Source organism: Stomoxys calcitrans, chromosome 5, assembly GCF_963082655.1.
Source record: "Stomoxys calcitrans chromosome 5, idStoCalc2.1, whole genome shotgun sequence".
NCBI lineage: Eukaryota > Metazoa > Arthropoda > Insecta > Diptera > Muscidae > Stomoxys > Stomoxys calcitrans.
The window spans coordinates 49595110-49613145 of NC_081556.1; the positions used below are offsets into that span (position 1 = coordinate 49595110).

An 18036-nucleotide genomic window follows, 5' to 3' on the forward strand; every position below is an offset into this window, starting at 1 on the left:
AACAATGCTGGAACACATACAAGCTTTCATAGCTCTATATAAACAGTCTTATTTATTGATTTTGGAAATATGTTGTTTTTACACTTCTTATATAATATGCACTACAAAAAGTCGTTAATTATCCGTTAATTTACTATCGCTAACCGATGTCTCTGCCAAATAAACCCGTTTAGTAATCAGATAGTCACGCATCAATTTAAAAAATGTAAATTGGTTAGTCAATGTTATAAAACTTAAGGATAAAATAAAATGCCACTCTATTGCATAGTAGAGCAATGATATTCCCGATAGAACAATACAGGCCTGAATAGCCGTCAAACTACCATATATAACTGAAGGATTATGGAAAAGTTTCTGAAATATACAAAAAAAAAGCACATTTAAAGATGATTTTAAATAGTTAGTGGTATTTTAACTTACATAAAATCGTTCATGAGTTATATTTCCAGGTATGGCGACGGTTACTGGACCTACACTTCGATACAAATCTCCAGTAAATTTTACCGTACTGCTGGGAGCCCATAATGTGGTTTTAATCCAGTTTGAGGCGATAGTATTACTATCGGCGCCTGAACGCACTTCCATCTTAAGCCAATAGCCCAAATGAAGTGCTGCCCGATGTAATATATCACTATATTTGGAGGGAAAACTAAACACTGTACAACATTGGAAAACGCTGAGAAAAACTAATACAATATGTTGGGCAGCCCACAAAACATTATAGTGTACGGCATTGGCAAAATAACAGGGGAGGAAAGCCGAGTAATAGGTATTAAAAAGCGACGTAAAGATGACTTGTTTGAAACGACAATTGAAATCGTTGCGTAAAACATCAATTTCAAAGCGAATGCCATTTGGATTTGCCGAGCAGCAATGCAGAGGAAATCCATTGAAATAGGCACCACCCTTTATTTCATAATTAAATCGTAAAAATGGCTCCAAAGCCAAACCAAACGCCAAAAAGTAAACAATGAAACTGGAAAATAAAAGTTTCTACTCAAGAAATAGACCAAATTGAAATTTGTGTACTACTTACGGGTAAACCAAAAGAAATATAGACAAGTAATTTCTATTGGTATACATCATGATTATACAGGTCACAGGAAGAGTCAAGATTAACACCTCCAAAACGCATTTGAAAACTTTGCTCATACGCTGACATTGGGTAGGTAGAAAAAAATATAAGCCTTTGAGGCTCAGACAATAGAGTAGCCGTCTCACATTCATCACAATAATCAACAGAATCAGGTGTGGATTCACATGATGAAGATTCTGAAAATAACCAAGTAGGGAAGGTAAACTTACGGATACTGATTGTATGCCCTTAAAAAACACTTACAACTGTATTAGTTATCTGGACTTGTGGTAACCACCAATTTGTGCGGTATATATTAATGAACTGCATTGCTGCGACACAGCTAGAAAACAAGAACATAATAAGTTCATTCAGTAATTCCGAAGACGAAGCTGGGTCCGGGAATGGTATGTGTTTGGGCATTGGCGTAATGTGGCTGTTGGAATTGATGTGCTGTTGGCCAGCATGCTCATCTTCTTCTTTGGAGCTATTATCCCGCATCATTTAAAACAATTTGTACTCCTTCATTTTACTCACAATGAAAACGTAAACAAACCGAGTCAGCTGATTGAAATCAACCGAAGGTGTAGCCAGACCGTTATTATATACGACGAACAAAAAGATTTATCGTGCAACAATCTTGGATTCACTTAAAGATACCTTGCAGATGCACTTATAAGGTGAGGTGTTGTGAAGAGCTGAGTACAATTTTTTTTTATTTTTGTTTCGATTTTGCACTAAATCTAAATGTCAAAGGCTTGATATCAAGCTTTGAGCATTGAATAATTTTAATACAGCTTTGATTATCTTTGTACATCGGGATTGGAGATGAAATGAGGATTATCATATCAGTTGTTTCATCCATTATAGCTTCTGAGCTGCATATGAAGCTGCGATGAATTATGCCTCAGTAGAAGATAAAGCAATTGTAGACTGCTTCTTTAAAGACCAGGAAATTGCATTCAAACTCAATAGCAATAAAAAAAACCACTGGTTGATTTACGGTCTTCATAATCGCCAGCCCAGTATGCGCCATTGTAACATTTCAAATTAAGATCCAATTCGGATTTCATTATTAATTTCTGATTTAAACCTAGTACTGACTTCGACTTTTCACACTTTTCACTTTCCTCTTCAGTTGATACGAAATTCAAGTCCTCGGCCATATTAGTATTTTGATCCATTCTTGGAATCTCTATTGGTATTAATTCCGGTTTCCAAAATTCTGTATCCTTTGATATTTTCGCAATACGTAACAAAAATCCCCTTGATTCCGACATTATCCAGCTCCTTTGGTTTACATTTCGGTACTTGCCAAACTTTCTTGATCGGTGTACTTTAATATTACTTAATTTATCAACACTTTTCGATGGCAACCTACTTTGTATAAAATTCCCAGCCAAAAGCTTCGATTCATCCCTCATAGCTCTTACCATTTCAACGTTCCGCTTCTCCTTTGTGTCTGTATCGTGTCCCCACCTGAGTATCAGTGTCTGTTTGCCGCGCAAGCCGGGCAATGACATAGAAAATGCTCCAACGTCTCATCATCTTACTTCCTTTTAGTAATTGCCTCGTCCTCTCACGATGCGGATCACCCCATTGGATTTTCGCCGTCCTACTGACTGTTTCGCTGTTCCACAGAGTTACATGCGCGTTTGTCGCCCACGACGAACTGCGTCGACCCGAAAAGATTCGGATTAACCAAGTTTATCGGCGGCAGTTCTCAGGCCTTCACTGCCAAATCATCTGCCCTTTCATTCCCCCTTACTCCGTTATGGCCCGGCACCCAAACGATGGGGATTGTGTCATTCTCAGAGAAGGCGTTAATCTCCTTCTCACACTTCAAGACTGTTTGTGACCTTACCGTCCTGGTTTTTATTGCCCTTATGTTCATACTCGACGTCCACGCGTCTGCCTGCAGGACCGTATTATGGTCAGTCAGTCTAAAACAGATCTCTGTCCCTGGGTTCTCAATGTTGACCCCAGGCCCACTCTTTCCAAGACTGTGTTGCTGGCGGCAGTGCCTCGCACTCGACCTCAAGTGTCGTCTCTCTTCCTTCCTTCCAGGTTTCCTACCGTCGCCTCGATTATACCGCGTATATCGAGTGAAATCATCTATAAAAGTAAGAAAATACCTCTTCCCAGATTGAGAACTTACTTGAATAGGACCGCAGACGTCAGAGTGTACCAAATCAAGGTTCTCGGAGGACTTATTCTTTCTTTCTTTTGGAAAAGGATTGCTTGTTATTTTCGATTTAGCACATGTATCACAAAATTACTTATCTTGACAGTCATATAGAAAGATTCCATCTACTAAATTGGTTAACTTCTTGATACCGGGTAAGTTTCTTTTCTCCCGTTGAGATTCGGCACATATAGCACGTTTTGGAGAACAATTTTATAATGATTGCCTTGGGTTATACCATCTCCAACACCTTCGGCATTCAAAGTCTTACTATCTACTATACAAACACGACTCGCGCTTTTTTCAATTTTGTCAAAAAAAAAAAATCCAAAATTGCTTGTCATATGGATTGACGCTCCTGAATCAATCAGTGGTACTATCACTCTCATTTAAAAAAACATGAACAAACACCATATGTCCTTCTTGCTTTTCCTATTTTTATTTGTAGCAATCTTTCTTTATATGGGCCAATTTGTTGCAATGAGAACATTTTAGATGCTTACGTTTCTTGTAATTTGTTTTAACCAATGGAATGCCCCTTATAATTTTCTGCTTCCTCGCGACAATATGTGTAGGAGTAGTAACTCACCCCAAATATTGCAATCCCATGGAAGTCGGTTACGTACCGGATTCACCCGATAAAGTCATTCATGGGCAAGGGCTGCCGCCTCAGTGTACGACACACTGCTACAACAACAATAACAACATTGTCTTGCCAGTGCCGAGGAATGCTTCTTTTTGCAGTGGTCTCCGAGGCATTGACAATGAGACAGGGGATTGTACCATAAGTCAAAAGAACGTAATGCTGGCACCGATCCAGGAAACAAAGCTGAGTGACAACTACAGCTTGCAAAGTTGTTACGGTTGTTGTTGTTGTAGTAGCAGTGTGTGGTACACTGAGGCGGCAGCCCTTGCGATGAGGGATTCCTCGGGTCAATCCGGTATATACAACCGGCTGCCATGGGATTGCAAGTTGTTACGGTAACCTTGTGATGCGTAAGGATCGTAGGTAGTTGAGCGCAACGTTATAAGGATGGTATCAGTCACCCGAAGTCAGGCTATAATCGCATGATACTAGAATATCTTAACGTGCATCACAAGTTAGAGCATTCCCAACTAGTTAACGACCATAAAAACATGGCTGTGGCAGAGCAGATTTGGTTCCACGTTTTGCACTGTGAATGAGGAAACGAAAGAAGTTTTTCACCCTAAGCAATTAACTTTGGCTGTTTGTTTACGTGATAATTGCAGGGAAGGAAGGAAAATATCTTTCGGATATTTCGGAAATATCAATTGGAAATTTTTGCCTATACGAAGAAACTTCCCATAATGGATTGAGCCTAATAGATTTTGCCGCGACAAAGAACATGGTAGTTAGCAGCAACAGATTTAAACATCGAAGGATTTATACGCCATTTATCCAGCGTGTTAAACGAACGATCGGTCCGATGAGCAAACATCGACTCGGATTATTACCTTGTTGCAGCAAAGGTTCTGAGCATTGCGAGAAAAATACGATCTGACATTGCACGGAAGCTGCAAACAAAACTGATGGCAACGGCATACTTCACCCGACTGACCCATCTTCTTGATGAAAGCACTCCATATCCCTATAATATAACGACGCAGTGGCAAACCATTACCCACTCCATGAAAAATGCCGCGAAATCCGTACTTGGACACCGGAAGCCTCCCCCAAGAAACCCATGGTACGACCAAAGTGTCGAGATGCTACTGAAGCCAAGAATGCGGCATACAGAGCAACCCTACAATTAGTAGCAACGCTGAAGAAAAGGTATCGGAGAAAAGGAGAGAGAAGTTACGCCTATTCCCCAAAAAAGGAAATGGAAAGACGTAAGTTTGAGCGAATTGAGATGTAAGTAAGTTTGAGCGAAGTGTAGATGGAGTCAGAATGAAGTTCGGAATTCTACCAAATAATCAAACCGAAGACTTCAGCATAGACACATCCTCCTGCAGAAACAAAGAAGGAAATCTGGTAACTGATACAGATTTTGTGTGGAGGATTTGGGAAGAATATTTTAACAAGCTGCTTGTGTCCTACGATGGCGGCGAAGAGGATACCGCAGAACCAATCCCTGATGATGGTATAGAATGTTTACCTCTTAGTCTGAAGAACAACAAGGCAGCAGGAGACGCGGGTTGCCTGCTCAACTATTTTAGACCGGGGGCGACACGGTGATAAGACGTATGCATCAGCTTGTCTGCGCGATCTGGCTAGAAGAACGCATACCCGATGATTGGAACCTCAACATACTATGTTTCGTACACAAGAAAGGAGACAAGACGGAAAGTGCCAACTTCAGGGGAATAAGTCGCGCATACAAGATGTACCACTAATCTCAAGAGAACACATGCTACTCGACTATGCCGACGACATCGACATCAAAGGTCGGTCACCGGAAGTAGTAACTGCAGCCTTTGAAAGAATCAGTGAAAATGGCTCTGACAGTAAATGGAGATAAAACGAAATGGATGATATCAACTCCCAAAACGCGCGATGTACAACCGATCAGATAAATAAAGTGGAGAAAGTTTAGAACCACAACTTTGAAATAGTTAGCGCCTTTATCTACCTCGGCACCGCCGAAAAGAATGACACCAGTTTTGAAATAAAGCGAAGAATAATACTGGCAAATAGATGCTTCTTTGGATTAAGTAGGCAGTTTAGAAACAAGGCCAGCTCTCGACAGACCAAACTTACACTATACATGACACTGATACTACCCATGTTGTTATATGGTTCTGAGGCATGGGTACTTGTGAAAACAGATGAGGCAGTGTTTGAGAGAAAGAACCACGAGCTGTATGACGGCGATAGCAAAGTTGCACGTTTCAAAATACAACGACAGCTTTGGCTAGGTCATGTTGTCAGAATGGATGAAGAAGCTCCATCAAAGAAGTATTTTGAAGGCAAACACAGTGGTACACGCTAACCGGGAAGACCAAAAGCCCGATGGAAAGATCAAGTGGTGGGAGACACCTCGATGTCATAGATTATAGAAGGAGCGCAGAAGATCGAGGCGCTTGGAAGGCTATTCTGAGTTCGGTTAATGAGACAAACGTTCTATCATAGCCAATTAAAGTAAAGTAAATAATTGACATCAGTTTTTATGGGAAAAGTGAAAGCGAATCCCAAAACACAACCGAAAGGCTGGAGCACCTGCAGAACTGTAACTTAGGCGCCGGTTTGCGAAGTTACATATGTCATACGCAGCGTCTAGTCGTCCCAGGCGCTAGGCTCGGCACGGGATCACTATCAGCACCACTGGTTTGCTGTTTTAAGCTCCAACCCGTGAGGTGTGGGTTATAGGTGCATTTAAATAACCAACTGTCATCACGTTTCCACGGCGATCGATCACATAGACCGGAAGGAACTTGCTCAACTATAGCAGCTTAACAAGGATTGCTACCTCAGTCCTTTGGAGCCGATATGTTGCTGCTACAACAACAACAATATCTATACGTTGATCCTAAAGAAGCAGGATGTATCAGGAGTGGAATGCCTGACAAGGTTATTAACCAGTATCTGAACTCTCATAGCCGCTGGTGTTTGAAAAATGTCCAAAGTGAACTCGCTACGGAAGCCTGTAAAGGGTTGAGCAAGCGAGAATCGTGCAGACCAATTTCCCTTTTGCCACTAGTAGCCTAGACAATTAAGGCACTACCCATTCCGAGCCTCTAAAGAGAATTTGCATTGATCTCATTAACACGGATGATGTTATTTGCTTAACATGACAACTGCTTTGTACGCCATCAATGCCAACAAAGTGAGGCCGTGTCATAGGCGTAGAAAAGCCTCTGAGGGTGGGCTAAACACCCCCCAGGAGAGTTAGGTTAATTGGAGTGACAGTCTATTTTCTAAACCGACTCACTTAGATTAATTTAGTCCATTGTGATACCATAGTAGCGACCAGGCATGACCCACATACTGTTAATCCTAGCACTCTACCAATTAGATAACCGCCGATCCCTTGATATTGTAAGCTTTGCTTTGTATAAAAAAATCAAAACCCATAGTTAAAATAAGTAATATATGGCATTTTATGCTCGATATTAAAATATAACGATACAAAATAGTGAATTCTTCAAACTTAATTATTAATTCCTATTTCTAATCAGATTCCATGAGCTGCCTTGTGCATGATCTTTAATATCAATGCCATTTTGACGCAAACAATTTCTTAATTCATCGCATACTTGGAATAAAACCTTATTTTTGTCACTCACAGCTCGTTCACGAATTAGTTTGCGTGTATTCAATATATCTTCCAATAAGCCATTGATATCCAAATTATCTTGTGCATTGATTACCTGATTGCCAGATGCCTCGATAAATCCAAAAGACTGCAGTACATTGTCTATATAGTTGCTAACGGCTGCTACGGCATCCAAACATGTGGCGTTGATTAATGAGTTATCATCTGAAACACTAGGATTGGCATTGATACATCTGCTAATACTGGATATTTGATCTAATAAAACACCAATGCAGCGAGCAGTGTCAAAGTCGTCTCTTATGCAGGAATCTATGTTAGATTTGCAATAGTTTAGATTCTGAAGAATCGAGGAGGACACCATATTTGAGCCAAGCTTTTTGCCTGTTAAATAAGCAGAGCAGTCCGACTTGAAACTATAAAATTTCTTTAGTGTGTTTCGCGCAGTTTCCATCATTTCATCACTGTATTCCATGCCATTTCTATAGTTTGAGAGAACGCATGCCATTCGAAATTCGTCCGATGTGTAGTCCTGCAACATTTCGCTAATTGAAATGGTATTTTTCAAAGATTTTGACATTTTTTCTTGTTGACCCTTAATATTCAAATGACCAGTATGCATCCAATAGTTAACCCACTGCCTGGTATTATGGAAAACACAACTTTGCGCCTCCTCATTTTCATGATGGGGAAATTTTAAATCCATTCCTCCGGCATGGAAATCTACACTTTTGCCAAAAATCATATTGGCCAGCGTACTGCACTCAATATGCCACCCAGGTCGACCCCAGCCCCATGGCGAAGACCAAGCAGGTTCTGCCTCGCTTTTGCGAGCTTTCCACAAAGCAAAATCTAAGGCGGCTAATTTTTGATGATGTTCTGCCTGCCCAACGGGTGCATTTTCTGGTTCGCTTAAATTCAAATTTTGCAATTTTCCATATATCGGAAATTGCTTAACATTGAAGTAAACGGAAGAATCATTGGCCACATATGCACATTTCTTCTTTATGATATCTTCAATATAGGCAACAATTCTGGGTATATGTTCCGTAACACGTACTTTTATATTAGGTTCAATCACATTCAATTTTCTTAAATCTGACCAAAATTCTAACTCATACTGCCTTGATATATCCTTCCAATTTCTTCCGCTTTCTTGACTTTGTCGTATAATTTTATCATCAATATCCGTTATATTCATGGCAGTAACTATGTTGAAATTAAAAAGGTTTCTCAAAATGCGCTGTATAATATCCAACTTAACATAACAACTGGCATGACCTAAGTGGCAGGAATCGTACACCGTGGGTCCACAGGTATACCATGTAATGTAGTTTTCATGAGGCAAGATTAAAGGAACTTGGCGCCTTGCAGGGCAGTTGTAGACGCGTATACCAGTGTCAACACCGGCCGGTTTAAACCAGTGATGTTGGGTACACATAGCCCGCGAAGGGTTAAATGCCAGAGGAGCGAGGGACAGCGCTTTGCTAAAATCCACATATAAAGCATATTGGCCACCATAAATATAAGCAACATTTATACAAAAATAGAAGAACTCACCTGAATTTAAGCATTTCGCTCTGTTATTGGCTATATTTTCGATTTAAACAAATTTGGTTTGCTTAACTGTTCCGTAAACATACAATTGCGGCAGCTTTAGCGTCTTTGACTACAAACACAGATGTGGAAACAACAAAGGGAAATTTTTTGACAATAGGATTTGTGTTACGTTCTGTGGCAACGCTGGTTAAGCAGCTGATATTTTGTAATTGTCGGGATTTTTATTAGTGGCTGATTTCCTTTTTTTTGTAAATTTTTAAATAAATTCGCTACAAAAATGATGCGATATGAGGAAAATGAGAAATTGGCAGACACGTCGGCTTGTGCAGGTGTAAGAGCAGACTTGAAAATGTGTCTTTTGGAAAGCGATTGTTGCAAAAAGGTACAGAGGCTAGGCACCAAAAACCGAAGCCGAGCATTGTTTTGCATGATATAAAACCCATTCATTTTTAATATTCCTTCAGGATAAACGAACACCACGTGAATGCCTGCAAACTAATCTGGTTCCTGAAGAATGTCAAGTACTGCGAAATACATTTTTCGAATGCAAGAGATCTTTGGTAAGTTCTTAGCTTTTGTACCAGGTAAATTAGCAAACAAATTTGACAATGCCATTTTATTTTAGCTCGACAATCGAATGCGTTTTAGAGGACATAAAGGCTATTAAGTTCGTGCCTGGTGCAGAGTTATTCATCTAGTTATTATGTACAAAATAAAATTGTTTTTATGATTAAAAATGTATATTTTATATTGTATTTGTATTGTAACTTTTATTTGTGAAAGGAAAATATGGCAATGTTAACAAGAAATTCCCAAATAGGGCATCCAAATCAGGAAATAAGCAGAACATATTATTTTCCCTGTATTGCCTATATTTTTTACATTTTGTGATATTGCCTTTCACTTCGAGGCCACCGTAGCGCAGAGGAAGGCATGTTCACCTACGATGTTGAATGCCTGGCAAGAACGTCAGAACAAATTTTCAGCGGCGGTTATCCCCTTCTAAAACTTAGTACAGACTTCGACTTTTCACTCGAACAACCAAGACATAACGAAAAAGTAGCGCAAACCAAAGAGGGTAAAAGAAGAAAAGTGGGTACTTAGTCTTCCCCATACCGCGAAAAAAATAGCGATAAAACCACAACATGTTCGATGCATTCCAATTGGATTCACATTGAGGGTTGCAACCGACAGTTGGAATAAAAGGAAAAACGAAATAACGTTAGCAATTCAAAAATGTTGTCTTTTTCTTTTGTCACTAGTTATCCAGAATTCGGCTCTAATGCCAACTCTTCCTCTTTTATCCTCTTTGGCGCAAACAGCGTACTAAAATTTTTTCTCGCGAAATGCACTATCTTTCAACGAGTTTTCATTCATGTGTGTTGAGTTTCACTTTTCCCCTAAAATGAACTTTTTATCGCGTTAATAAAGTTTCAAAAATTTCATCATGACAGTTTTTAGATTAAACCAAAAAAGGTAAGATCCTTTTTTGGTTTTATCTAATAACAAATTATTAATTTGGACCTTTTTTCCACGATAATCAAAACGGTGAGAAAGAAGAAGAGTTGGTGAGAAAGAAGTGCGGTGAGAAAGAAGCGCGAAATACGGGATGTCCAGTGACAAAAGCTAAAGACCCAGCATGTTTAAATTGGGCACAATATTTCGTTTTTTCTTTAATTCCAACTTTCTGTTCCATAGAATCAAAGTAAAATACGGAAAATGTTCGAACAAATGCCCAAATCAAAACCGAAACCCCCGAAAATGTTGCAACCCTTAATGTAAGTGAAAGATGATGAGACGTTGAAGCATTTCCTTTGTCACTGCCCGGCTTTCGGCGTCTAACAAATACCGGCACTTAGGTGGAGGCACAATACTAGACATGAACCAACTTAGAGGCGTGACATGGAAAACAATTAAAAATTTTGTAAGTAGCTCGGAATTCCTAGCTTAGATTTTCTTTTTCGAGGTTACTTTTTTTTAGTATTTAGAGCGCACAACAAGCCCATTACTGGCTATGGTGTACGTCCATACACGCATGGGGCGGATTAAAATCCACACCCTCTTTTCAACCTAACCTAATGCGAATCCAATTGGAATACTTGGAACATGTTGTGTCTTTAAAGCTGAGTATTCTGTTCAGCTTTTCAAGCGAAATTGTGTCAAACTCCATATAAAAAAAAACCTCGGCGAAACGTTGGCTAAAAACAGGCGGAAAAGTAGTACTCTGCTTATCGTGAGAAAATGACAACAAAAGAGCAAAGTGGCAACTCTTTAAACTATTTCTGGCGTCATTTTTGTATGTTTTATTGATTTCAATGGTTCGTTATCTTTATTTAATTGCAAAAAATTATTGAATTAAATGGAAATTAATGGAAAATCTTGGTATGGAAATAAAAACATTTGATTCCTGTTAAATTCCGCTCGCGAAACAATTAAAGATTTCCGCTACTATTCTGAGAGCAGAACGCTTGTTTTTTGCGGTATTGCGAAGTCTAAGCAGAAAACCTCTCTTCTATTTCTCACCCTCTTTGGATTGGTGTCCATTTCGTGAGCATTTAATTACATTGGCAATTAACTGAAGCGAAATTTATATTGACGCAGCGACATGTCGCTACTATTTTGCTCAAAAACCCTAGTACTGACTTCATTCACAGCGAAAATGCCTATTAAATAATTGCGAAATGCGACGGAGTCTTTTCTTTGTCAGAACACAAACAAAAGTCAAACAACAACTTACAATAAAGACAACAGTATGGAAGCAGAGTTAATTCGGCCCATTTCGTGAGCATTCAATTGCATGTGCAATTAAAATTGTGCAAAATTTATCCTGATGCAGCGACATGTCGCTACATTGTGCTCATAAAACTCAGTACCACTTGTACCTTTTATTAATTGATATGCAATTTTTTAATTGAAAATTGTTTCAATTACTTTTTTAAAAATCTAGGATTACTTCTGGCACGAATCATATTTAAATTGTAAAAGCAGTCGACAATCAATATGGCAGTTATCCTTTGATTCTTGCGTCGCTACCAAGGCAAAGGGTTTGAAGGTATTAAGATGACAGATTTTTGGTTTTTTGTTATCTTCTTTCTCGCATTTTCTCTGCTCATGTACGCACATGTATACACACACGCCCACACGTCGACCGGCTTGATGGCAAGATGGCGGATGGCACCATATGATTTGTGATTGTTGTACAAAAGAGAACACCATTCGCCATACGTCGCTACATATAAACCATGACAGCATCAACAATCTGTAAGGTGGCAACATCGCAAAGCAAAAATTCCTTCACTTGCAATTAAGGGAAATTTCAGTTTGAAATTGTCAAAAAAATAGAAGCGCCGTTTATGTTCGACCAGCCATCTTAAATCCAACTTCAAAGCTTTATTTTATTGTTTATAAAAAGGAAAATATTATTTGACTGACTATTAACTGGAAAAATGAGTGAATACCGTAAAAGTTTATACATGGAGCGCAAGGAAGTGCTTACGCCCCAACAGCACAATAGAAAAAACCGAAAATTACAAGAAGCTAATCGCAATAAACATAGAATGGATCAATATCAACTTTCCAGGCAAATATCTGTAAGCCCAACACCTCAACAGAGGACACAAGAGGAAAAAGAAAATGTTCAAGGAAATGAAAAGAATGATGCATCAAGCTCTCGTAGTGCAAAAGTGATTCTAACCGCCAGAGATCCTGAAAAGATTAAAAAGCAAGAAGCCTTTATTCTACGCTTCTTAGATTGGAAAGACAAAAAGAAGGCATTGCAGGAGAAGAAAAAAAATGAAGCCAATAAAAAGAAGCCATTCGTTTCTGTTATTAGTAAAGATATGGGATTTGGGGGTAGCGTAGGGCCATTGGCTCCTACAACAACAACTGCAGCGACAAACATTCAAGCCAGCTTCGTTCCGAAAGGCCATCATCAAGGCTTCCAACCTCCTCCGGGATTGAAGGATCCAGGCGAGTCGGTATGTATAGTTTAAAATATTACTAATTAGGTAGTGCAACCCCTTAAATTCTTTCCTAAATGTGATACAAAGAAAATGCCGGAACTCGTGTATGGCAGAGCGGCAAATGCATTTCTGTATTTGCACTTTTATACATACCAAGAAACACCCTAAAGAATAAATTTACCCTCGGCCAAGTTATGTGTACATAAATCATTTATTGACCGTAAAGGTATACATATGAATGCTCCTCTTTTAAGGGAGGTCATTTTTTAATTAATTTGAAAAACAAATACTTCGTTTCTCTGATGTTAATATAAGTATGTATCTATTTCATTGGGAAAATTTTCAACTTGGCGTTGTGCAATGGTTTTTGAAATGAATTAATTTCGACTAGCCACACATGGGGCTTGAAGGCCCCTACAGTGAATCGGAAAATCGATGTTACCAATTATTGGTATTTGCAAAGGAAGTTTTAAGCGAACTCTAGTTGCTAACATTTGCATATATAACTTTTTTTTTGTAATCCAGGGTGTTGGTAGATATTCGGGTATTTATTTTTTTATTAGTTTTTAATTTACATAATTCTTTTCTAAAATTTATAGGAAAAAGCCAAAGAGAAAGCCAAAAGTCGACAATCAATATATACACTTGTCCCAACTCCTCCGAAGAAATCAAAAGAAGACAATGTTTCGAAAAAGACAAACATGGCCAGGAAAGCTATGCCTCGACTAAATGCAAATCTAAATAATGATCAAAAAACACCCGCTCGTTCTGATTTGTCAAACAATATACGTTTGCGTAGTGGAACCACCCCTAAACTATTGAAGACCAAGGTAGTAAACAAAAGTTTGCCGACTAGTGGAGTTAAAACAAAAAATGTGGCCAATGCTAATTCTGCCTCAAAACCTGCTGCAAAACCTCCAATTAATTTAGTCAAAAATTTACACAATAATATCAATGTAATGCAGGCTTCCGCAAAGACAACACAGACGCGAACATTTAAAATGCCAGCACCCTCTCAAGGGCATATTAAAAGGAACGTAGTGGCAGCTGCCAAAAAAACCGATGTGCCCACAAACAAAGTGAGCAAAGCCAAAGTTGTAACTGCTGTCCGTCGTCCAGTAGAAGCAACGTCAAAAATACGTTTGAAAACAAAATCCCCCACACAGCCGCAAAAGAATGCCCGCTTAACGCAAACTATGAAAGCTAAGAAACCTCTTAAACCGCCTTCTGGTGCCTCAACCAAATTAATGACACTAATGGTGACACAAACGAATGGCTTAGTGGCTGATATGATTGTACAAACGCCAAAAGACTTTTCGAACTCCAACCATTTCGATGATTTTATCACTTCTACGAAAGTGAAGAACACCTCACAAACGCTAGAAGAAGTTCAAGGCGTAAGTCCCATAGAGATGTTGTCGAAAAGATCAGCAAATAACTCATCAGCAAAAAGAAATCTTTTACAAAGTGCAACTCAAAATTTGGCCATCGAATCTGAAAATCATAAAAACCTAGAAACCGAAAAACCTATTGCCACTAAATTCAACTTTATAAGATACTCAGAAGTAAACACTAGTTTCAATGAAGAAAATGATAAACAAATAGTAGAGGTAAAATCTAAAAATACCAGAAATAAATCGACGGTCTGTGAAAGTAGTAATCGCACATTGATTGAAGCCGTAAGAACTGAGGAAGAAGTAACAACCACAAGTAATAAAAATGCCTCCGAAGTGTGCATCCAGCCTGTAGAGGAAATGAAGACACCAACTAAGCAATTAATTTCTGGCGAAGAAAAACCTGTCAACTATTTGAGTCCATATGTAAGTGTTAGTCGTGGTAAGGTCAGTTTAAAAAAGGAAAAGGAAAAGCGCAACAGCATCTACTTGGCTAATCCCGCCGAAGAGGAGACTTTGACAGTTAGTCCTCATCATTCACCCATCTCGACAGAGCAGAAATCGCCTCAGTATTCTCCGGAAGTGCGCAGAACTTTAGAGGCCGTACGGTACTTCCGCAAACAATTGCAAGAAGAAATAGATCGACTTCACCAACTATGTGATGTTTGGGAAGAATATAAGACGGCGAACATTGAAAGCTTACAGTCTGCAAACTGTGATGACATGATTGATGTGACGGTAGGCCAAACTCGACTGCTTACCAGCAAAAAATTTATGCAGTTCAAAGGTCTGATAGACAGATGCGAAGCCCGGGCTACAGGCATTGGTGATATGCCAAACGATGGCAGTGAAAAAACTAAAGATGTTTCTGCTGGAGATTTGGAAGGTTTCTGGACTATGTTAGGATTGCAAGTTGATAACCTTGAAAAACGCTTTGAAAATTTGAATCGTTGGAAAGCTAATGAATGGCGGGATCCAGATGAAATTAAGCCAAAGGCAAAACCTAAAAATCTTACAAAAGTGAAAAAGGTGGCATCGATCGCAAAAGCCAAATCCAATTCTAATTTGCAGGAAATGCTGCGTAAAAGAAGAGCAGATATGCTTCTAAAGAAGGCACAGAACCAGCTTGTAAATACGGACGATGTTATTTTAACTCCCTCAAAGGTGAGAGATCGGAAATATTTCTCGCCAGCTGCAACAGTTGTGGCTATACCCAGTTCAAATCGAAGATTGTCAACATTATTACGGCAGAACGCTGTCGGTTCTCCGCAACAAAAGATCGACTCCCCGAATCGTAGGATGTCATTAGGGTTGCGAAAAAACTCGCAGGATACTCCGAACCGTAGAGCATCCATGTTAGGGCGGAAAAATTCTCAAGATTCGCCGAGCCTTTTAAAAACAGTTCTTCAATTTCGCGAAGTTGTGGATGCCACATTCGGCGAGCAGACCTTTTGCGGGGCGAAGAGAAATTCATTGAATGCAAAGACTTGTATGGAATCACCGAAAGTGCAAAACAATTGCGAGACACGTAAATCGATATTGAAAACACCCGGTACGGGAAGAACAAAATTGAAAAATGTAGTATTCAACGAAAAGTTACGAGTGAAAAAGTTTAATTTCCTCAACTTCGATGATGGTGATGGCACCACCGAAGACTGCAATCAATCGAACGAGGAAGACCTAGCGAAGAGTAGTCAAGGTGATGTCTAAAATTTAGGCAGTGTAAAAATTGGATAATTTTATTGTTCTTTCTTAATTGCCTTTACAGATCACGATAAGGAATGCAGTAGAGAGGATGGAGAAACAGACGACCAACAACAACGTGCTTATACACTTAGAAATCGTAGAGTTCGTTTACGCCCCTCCTGCGAGATAGTTATACCTAAACGCTCTAACTAATCGACTTAACTGCCATTGAGATCAGAATTGTTTTGTTCATATTATCCTTTTAACTCTAGCGTTTATAATGTTTCATTGTATACAACTTTCATAAACTCGTCTAACATATGTCTTTGTTATTTTATCGTGCATAGTAACTTTTTAAAATTGGGTAATTTTATTTCGTATTTATTTTATCTTTATTCTTGTTTCCAAGCTGTCATAAATTTTTTTGAGATTACAAAAAATTGCTTAAATGTATTGACCGCTACAGCTTTTTCAATATAAATTTCAAATGTTTGTTCAACTAATTAGTTTATATACAGTAAGCGTATACATTCCTTGTAGAACAAATGGCACCAAGTCGCCCAAAGCACTGGACCCGACGGTATCTCTATCATGCCATGGCAGAGGGTTGTACGTACCGAATTGACCCCATAGAGTACTTCATCGCAAGCGCTGCCAACTCAGTTTAAAACATATAAACACATGAATCATGTGTGTTCTGGGTTTCACTTTTCCCCCAAAATGAACGGCTTATTATCACGTTAAGAAAGTTTCCGGTACGGATAACTATGAGTACTACACAGGCTGCAACTCTGAGTTCCGATTTGTGTGGTGCTCATCGCTATCATGAGAAGCTCAGCGTTACTCCTCGCTGCTACAACTATTTCGCTCCGTCACCTATTCACTGTTCCAAACCCAAGGCGGATTAAAAAGGGTCTCACGTGAACAGCTGTTTACAGCCTGCCAGGTTTGACGGTATTAAGATGACAAATTTTTGTTTGCATTCTCTTTTTTGTATCTTCTTTCTCGCATTTTCTCTGCTCATGTATACACACACGCACTCAATTTTCTTTTCTTTTTTTTTGTTGGCAAAACGTCGATCAGCTTGATGACAAGAGGGCGGATTGCTCCATATGATTTGTGGTTGTTGTACAAATGAGAACACCTTTAATTGTTTCGCCATGATAGGTTAGTTTGTTTTGTGTGAGTTACATAACAAATGCACACACGCATCTGACGGAATAAATTAACCAACTCTCAAATTTGAATCTCTCCCAGGTTTGAATATGTTTACTACTAAAAAATTATTTTGCAAAAAAGGGAGATCTGCACCTTTAATTTGGTTTAACACATCAGAACTGTTTTTTGCAGAACAATCTTTCCAGATTACTGCTTAGAAACTGAAGGGCGGGACACTAAATCGAGTATGGATGCCATAAATGGACTTCATTCAAAAAAGTGCTGTTCTGGAATACGAAATTAAAGGAGAGCTTTTAATTTGATATACCACACATACCCCAGAACTGTTTTTCGTAGACCAATCCTTCCAGATTTCAGCTTAGAAACTGGAGGACATGACACTAAATCCATCCTGGAGGCCAGGAACGGACTTCGTACAAAAAAGTGAGTAAACAAAATTAAAGGGAATATCAACACCTTTAACTTGGTACACAACACATATTCCAGAACTGTTTTTCATAGAACAGTCCTTCCAGATTTCTGCTTAGAAACTGGAGGGCAGGACATTAAATCCAGTCGGGAAAACATAAATTGACTTCGATGAAAAAAGTGGGGACACAAAAAAGGGAGATCAACAACTTTATTTTTCTGTACATACTGAATTTTGTGTCCTGCCCTCCAGTTTCGAAACAAATTAAAGGTGCTGATCGCCCCTTTATTTTGGTATACGCGCTTTTTTGAACGAAGTCCGTTTATGGCTTCCAGACGGAAAACAGTTCTG

At 39.0% G+C, this 18036-nt stretch overlaps 4 protein-coding genes across 4 annotated transcripts; 2 read left to right on the forward strand and 2 right to left on the reverse strand.

Annotated features, from left to right (window-relative positions):
* Positions 1 to 5: 5 nt before the first annotated feature.
* On the reverse strand, positions 6 to 1635 carry LOC106088368 (transmembrane protein 39A). Its single transcript, XM_013253849.2, has 4 exons — positions 1340 to 1635; positions 1037 to 1272; positions 421 to 976; positions 6 to 354 (listed from the first exon to the last, which is right to left on the reverse strand). Exons 1-4 carry the CDS (start codon positions 1577 to 1579, stop codon positions 115 to 117), a joined length of 1272 nt encoding a protein of 423 aa, XP_013109303.1. The 5' UTR covers positions 1580 to 1635; the 3' UTR covers positions 6 to 114.
* A 5663-nt stretch (positions 1636 to 7298) lies between these two features.
* LOC106088363 (probable cysteine--tRNA ligase, mitochondrial) lies at positions 7299 to 9183 on the reverse strand. Its single transcript, XM_013253843.2, has 2 exons — positions 9056 to 9183; positions 7299 to 8982 (listed from the first exon to the last, which is right to left on the reverse strand). The coding sequence occupies exons 1-2, from the start codon at positions 9067 to 9069 to the stop codon at positions 7380 to 7382; spliced, it is 1617 nt and encodes a 538-aa protein (XP_013109297.2). The 5' UTR covers positions 9070 to 9183; the 3' UTR covers positions 7299 to 7379.
* A 63-nt stretch (positions 9184 to 9246) lies between these two features.
* LOC106088364 (cytochrome c oxidase assembly factor 5) lies at positions 9247 to 9796 on the forward strand. Its single transcript, XM_013253844.2, has 3 exons — positions 9247 to 9437; positions 9520 to 9615; positions 9681 to 9796. Exons 1-3 carry the CDS (start codon positions 9333 to 9335, stop codon positions 9720 to 9722), a joined length of 243 nt encoding a protein of 80 aa, XP_013109298.1. The 5' UTR covers positions 9247 to 9332; the 3' UTR covers positions 9723 to 9796.
* Positions 9797 to 12393: 2597 nt separating this feature from the next.
* Positions 12394 to 16414, forward strand: LOC106087312 (guanylate kinase-associated protein mars). The gene is made up of 3 exons (XM_013252307.2): positions 12394 to 13032; positions 13617 to 16110; positions 16180 to 16414. Exons 1-3 carry the CDS (start codon positions 12502 to 12504, stop codon positions 16308 to 16310), a joined length of 3156 nt encoding a protein of 1051 aa, XP_013107761.2. The 5' UTR covers positions 12394 to 12501; the 3' UTR covers positions 16311 to 16414.
* Positions 16415 to 18036: the final 1622 nt, after the last annotated feature.

Bases quoted from the DNA above. Each gene is read 5' to 3' on its own strand.
- LOC106088368 (XM_013253849.2), bottom strand. From the start codon at position 1,579: ATGATGCGGGATAATAGCTCCAAAGAAGAAGATGAGCATGCTGGCCAA. The intron at 1,273-1,339 runs GTAAGTGTTTTT...GGTTATTTTCAG, and splicing joins TCCAGATAACTAATACAGTT to AATCTTCATCATGTGAATCC. The intron at 977-1,036 runs GTAAGTAGTACA...TTTATTTTCCAG, and splicing joins ATATTTCTTTTGGTTTACCC to TTTCATTGTTTACTTTTTGG.
- LOC106088364 (XM_013253844.2), top strand. From the start codon at position 9,333: ATGATGCGATATGAGGAAAATGAGAAATTGGCAGACACGTCGGCTTGT. The intron at 9,438-9,519 runs GTACAGAGGCTA...ATATTCCTTCAG, and splicing joins AAAGCGATTGTTGCAAAAAG to GATAAACGAACACCACGTGA. The intron at 9,616-9,680 runs GTAAGTTCTTAG...ATTTTATTTTAG, and splicing joins TCGAATGCAAGAGATCTTTG to CTCGACAATCGAATGCGTTT.
- LOC106087312 (XM_013252307.2), top strand. From the start codon at position 12,502: ATGAGTGAATACCGTAAAAGTTTATACATGGAGCGCAAGGAAGTGCTT. The intron at 13,033-13,616 runs GTATGTATAGTT...TAAAATTTATAG, and splicing joins TGAAGGATCCAGGCGAGTCG to GAAAAAGCCAAAGAGAAAGC. The intron at 16,111-16,179 runs GTGATGTCTAAA...TTGCCTTTACAG, and splicing joins CCTAGCGAAGAGTAGTCAAG to ATCACGATAAGGAATGCAGT.